This window comes from Morone saxatilis, unplaced genomic scaffold (assembly GCF_004916995.1).
Source record: "Morone saxatilis isolate NCDOM2014 unplaced genomic scaffold, NCSU_SB_2.0 Contig23, whole genome shotgun sequence".
Classification (NCBI taxonomy): domain Eukaryota; kingdom Metazoa; phylum Chordata; class Actinopteri; family Moronidae; genus Morone; species Morone saxatilis.
Genome location: NW_023339796.1, coordinates 20491720 through 20496110, shown reverse-complemented (window position 1 = coordinate 20496110; position 4391 = coordinate 20491720). Strand labels below are relative to the sequence as shown.

Genomic DNA, 4391 nt, shown 5'->3' with positions numbered 1-4391 from the left:
AACTTTGTTTCGCCTCGCCCGCTCCCAGCAAGCTCCGCGCTCGATTTGACACCGTGGACTGCAGGTTGCTTCACAGTACCTGGCAGCGTGTACATTAATTCGCAATTTTAAATGGGTTGTGTGACAACCATTACCAAGTACTAATTTAAATCACGCAGGCGTTTTGTCGTTTTTATAACTTTACTTGTCTTTCAGTTATATGTCATTGATCAGATTTATTGGTTTTTCATTTCACTTAACGACAGATTGTACACATTTTAGAATAATAGCCACTGACATGTATGATGTAAAAAAGAGTTTAATAAAAAAGAACATATTATTAAAGTTAAAAACAAAATTTGTTATCTTTAAATGATGTAACGAATCCCAAATAAATAATAATGGTGGTTGATATTTTGTAAGAATATAGTACTATTATATGTTGGAAAGAGAGATTGAAAGGGAAGAGTTGTGAATTTTAAGGAGGGGACTTTATAGTTCACAGACAGCTATTACACGTGTAACACCACAAAGGTGGTGCAATTTATTTCCACGTTATCGTTTCTACTGGGAACAGTGTATTCAACTTTGGACCATTAGAAACTCTCCATGTGCAAAATGGAGCTGGGAGGGAGTTGGGGATACATTTAAATTTGGGAGATTTAATTGCTGTACAGCACACTAACAGTTGTTGAATCTCCAGGACGCATAATAAGATAAGGATAAGAATAAGATGTTCCTTTATTGGATCCCCCTTAGGGAGAAATTCAAAATTGGACACAGCCGGCAGTAGGGTGAATGTAGTGCAAGAAGAAAGTACAAACATGGAGGTACAAACTAAGATATCACAAAATAAAATATTTACAAATTATTAAATAGAAAAATATAAGGCTTATAACATGAAAGTATATACACATTATGCAATATGTCAAAGTTAGAATGGTGTGCAAAATATTTGAAGCAGGCTTGGACTTAAAAACTCAACTGTACATGTAGAAATGAAATATAAATAGCTGGGCAAAAGTTTGGTGCGGTTGTAGGTTGGAGTTTAAACCAGTCATGTTAGCGGGGTTGGGGGTAGCTGGGTGCTGTGGCGTTGTGAGCCGATGGCTGATGGTACAAATGAGCTCCAAAGCGCTTTGTTTGAGGCTTCGAGGCTGGGTTGCAGTCCTGTGGCTGCAAAGTGCTCGCTGGCTTTCAGGCTTCCCTCTTCATCCTCTTTTCAGTCACAGCCTCCACACTGTCCCGCTCCATCCCCACCACTTAGCTGGCCTTCCTCACCAGCTTGCTCAGCTTGTTGGCACTCCTGGGCCTCATCCCCAGCAAACCACAGCGAAGAAGATGTAAATAAGCTGTTGAAATGTTACAAATACTCAATAATACATAATATAAAGTATCTATCTATCCAAAAATAGTGCAAAAATAATATGTATTTCTGAGCTGTAATTCTGATTTTGCAGATTATTTTTCATTAAAAAGATATGATCATCTTCAAAAATATGATGCATTGTCAAATTAAAAATAATCCTCTCTTAAAAGTTTTTTAGTCTGTAACTAAGTCCTTAAAATAGAGTATTATTTGTTATCTGCCAGTGCAGCAAGAATATTTTACATGTTTTTTAGTACATAACAATTTGTTTCATGTATTTATATTTAAAACCATATTTAATTTTCATAATTCTAGTAAAGTGATATGTTTTTGCAGATTAAAATGCCCAGCAGTCCAAACATTAGTGCAATCATTTCCACACTTTCTATTGCTGCAGTGAAATGCTACTTACACATTAATGCATCAGTAATAAGAACCCTAAGAACAGATATCGCTACATGTGCATTAAGTAAGGGGTTAGGTAAAGTATCTAAATAACAATTGAGACTCTGTACCTACACAGAACCTTCATTAATGTCATTAGTAACACCTGTGTTTACCAACAATTTTAGGTCAAAATGGCTGCTGTAAAAAAAGGTATATTATTACATAGTTGCATAGTAGTGAATATATTCCTTTTGACCTGCTTGTTATGGCACACACAGACTAATGTCAAATCTTGTGTATTGGCATATCAGGCATATTACTGTGGAAATAAGCATTATTTGCTTTGGTGGGGATTTCATGAGACCCTGTAACGAGCCTCACTTTTTTTACCACGTGCAATAAGAGTCCAATTATCACGTGACGCAGGCAAGGGTATGGTTGTCATGGAAACGAGCTCCTCATCAAACAACGTCCGAGGCTTCACTGCAGCGAGCGACACAGCCAGCGTAAACAGCCAGCGAGGAGATATTTGACGTAATTTCATCTGCGGTGAGTACGAACCAGTCAGTCTGTTAGTGGTGTGAAGCACAGTGTGTCACAGGGCCATTTTGAAAAGAAAAAAGCCCACATAATAGCCAGCGGCGTTGGTTGCGGTATCTGTCGCCGTACGTGTCGCGGCATGCTAAACAAAATGTGACACGACTTCCGTTTAAGACCTTCAAACTAAAACCGTAATTCTCGCTGACAATGTATGGAAGCTAGCTATAGTGGGCTAGTGTTTGGGGCAGGGGGAGAAAATGAAAAAAACACAGAAAATAAATACCAAACACAACATAATTGGCAATACAGAATGCACTTTTTTCTGTCTGCTTTTATTTTAAAGGCAGATTCACCCTACTTCCGGCCTTTTACTGGATAACTTAACAGTGCAGCAGCCTCACTAGCATCTTCTATAACTAAAATAGCTGGAATACTAGTGTTGTGCACGTCTCACACAATTCAGTGTTATATATGAATGTTGTCACTAACGAACAGTAGCAACCATTGTTGTTTATGTGTTCACACATTATACTGTATGTAGATGCAGAAGCTAAATGAGGAATTTGCGACCTGACACACTGATCTAAATGCTGTTTGGTTTAAAGAACATGTGACCTTTGTAAAAATGCACACACACACTTTGACAGAGTGCTTGGTATTAGACTGAATTAGATTTAGATAACTCCTGTTACACATTCTCTCACAGGTTGTCATGCAGGATAACAGGAATGGAATGATGCCATTCCCACCACCCATCAGCAGAGACAGGGTTATCTGGGAATTCCCAAAGGTACAACCTGTTTTTGTTTTGCAGTTTAATCCAAGCCCAGGAAAAGACAAACAGTTTTTTACTGTGAGATCGCTCTGTGTTTCGAATGGTAGGAGCGGCAGGCTACAGGATGTTTTATTGGAAACGTGTGACTTCTACCTAACTTTCTTAGATAGTTAAATCAGTGTCAGATCACAGTACTCAGGGTAATTATAGGCTGTTACAGTCAGCTACCCAATCACAGACTCAGTCAACATCTGTCCTCTGAAACTTCTCCAGATAATACATTAAGGCACTTTATTTGGACAGGAATCTACTTTGGCTTCTAATGGGATCAGCTCACAGGTTCTCAGTGCAGCAGTCATTCCTTGTTTGCTTGAAAATCATGCTAGTGGTTTTGCCCAATACATGCCAGTACCTATGAGTACTATTACTATTAGTAGTCCTAAAATATCTTACATGAGTAGCCAGATGATCATCCAGCCTGTTAAAGATATAGCATGTATCATTTCCGAATTAAACTGTCCATAAACTCTAGAGCTATGTTGTATATGTAGTTGAGTTGTTTTCTTCCATTATCCCAAATGTTTCCAACAATGTTCAAGCTCAGAGAAATCATTTTATTCAGGTAACTGCGTTTCTCCACATGTCAATGGCGTCATAGCCCCTTTGTGCATGCGTCAGTGTTGTGTTTGTGCCAGGAGTTGTCATACATTGACTTTTTATCCAGTCTGACAAAAGATGCGATGCCCTGAATAAAATAGTGTGCATTATACACAATTTGGGATTAACTTGGGACGCATCATTTATTAACATTTTTGCATCAGTAAAAATTCAATTCAATTCAATTCCGCAATATGTCTACATCATAGTCGTTTCCTGCTGAACTTAACTGAACGGATATGTTGTGTAGAGAGAAAAATTGACATGATTTGAACTTTGAACTTTTTAACTGATATGGCAAAAAATGTTATAATAAAAGATCGTAGCGTCCCACTTAATCCCAAATTGTGTATAATGCACACTATTTATTCAAGCGGCATCGCATTCTTTTGTCAGACGGGGGATAAAAAGTCAATGTATGACAGACTCCTTGGCACAAACACAACAGACTGGACGCATGCACAAAAGGGGCTATGACGGCCATTGACATGTGGAGGAAACGCTTACCTGGGAATAAAATGATTTCTCTGAGGCTTGAACATTGTTGGAAAAATTTGCGGAAATGAAGAAAACACTTCAAACTACATAATACAACATAGCCTCTAGAGTTATTGGACAGGTTTAATTCGGAAATTGACTACAGTGCTTATTATCTTTAACAGGCTGTGGATGATCATCTGGTAC

General features: G+C 38.2%; 1 protein-coding gene across 1 annotated transcript in view; it reads left to right on the top strand.

Annotated features, from left to right (window-relative positions):
• The first annotated feature begins 2204 nt into the window (after positions 1 to 2204).
• The window catches only part of rab36 (RAB36, member RAS oncogene family), an 8935-nt gene continuing 6748 nt past the window's right edge, over positions 2205 to 4391 (top strand). The window contains exons 1-2 of the mRNA XM_035671024.1: positions 2205 to 2284; positions 2982 to 3065. Coding sequence (XP_035526917.1) covers positions 2988 to 3065 — 78 coding nt within the window. The 5' untranslated portion in view covers positions 2205 to 2284; positions 2982 to 2987. The remainder of the gene's footprint in view (positions 2285 to 2981; positions 3066 to 4391) is intronic.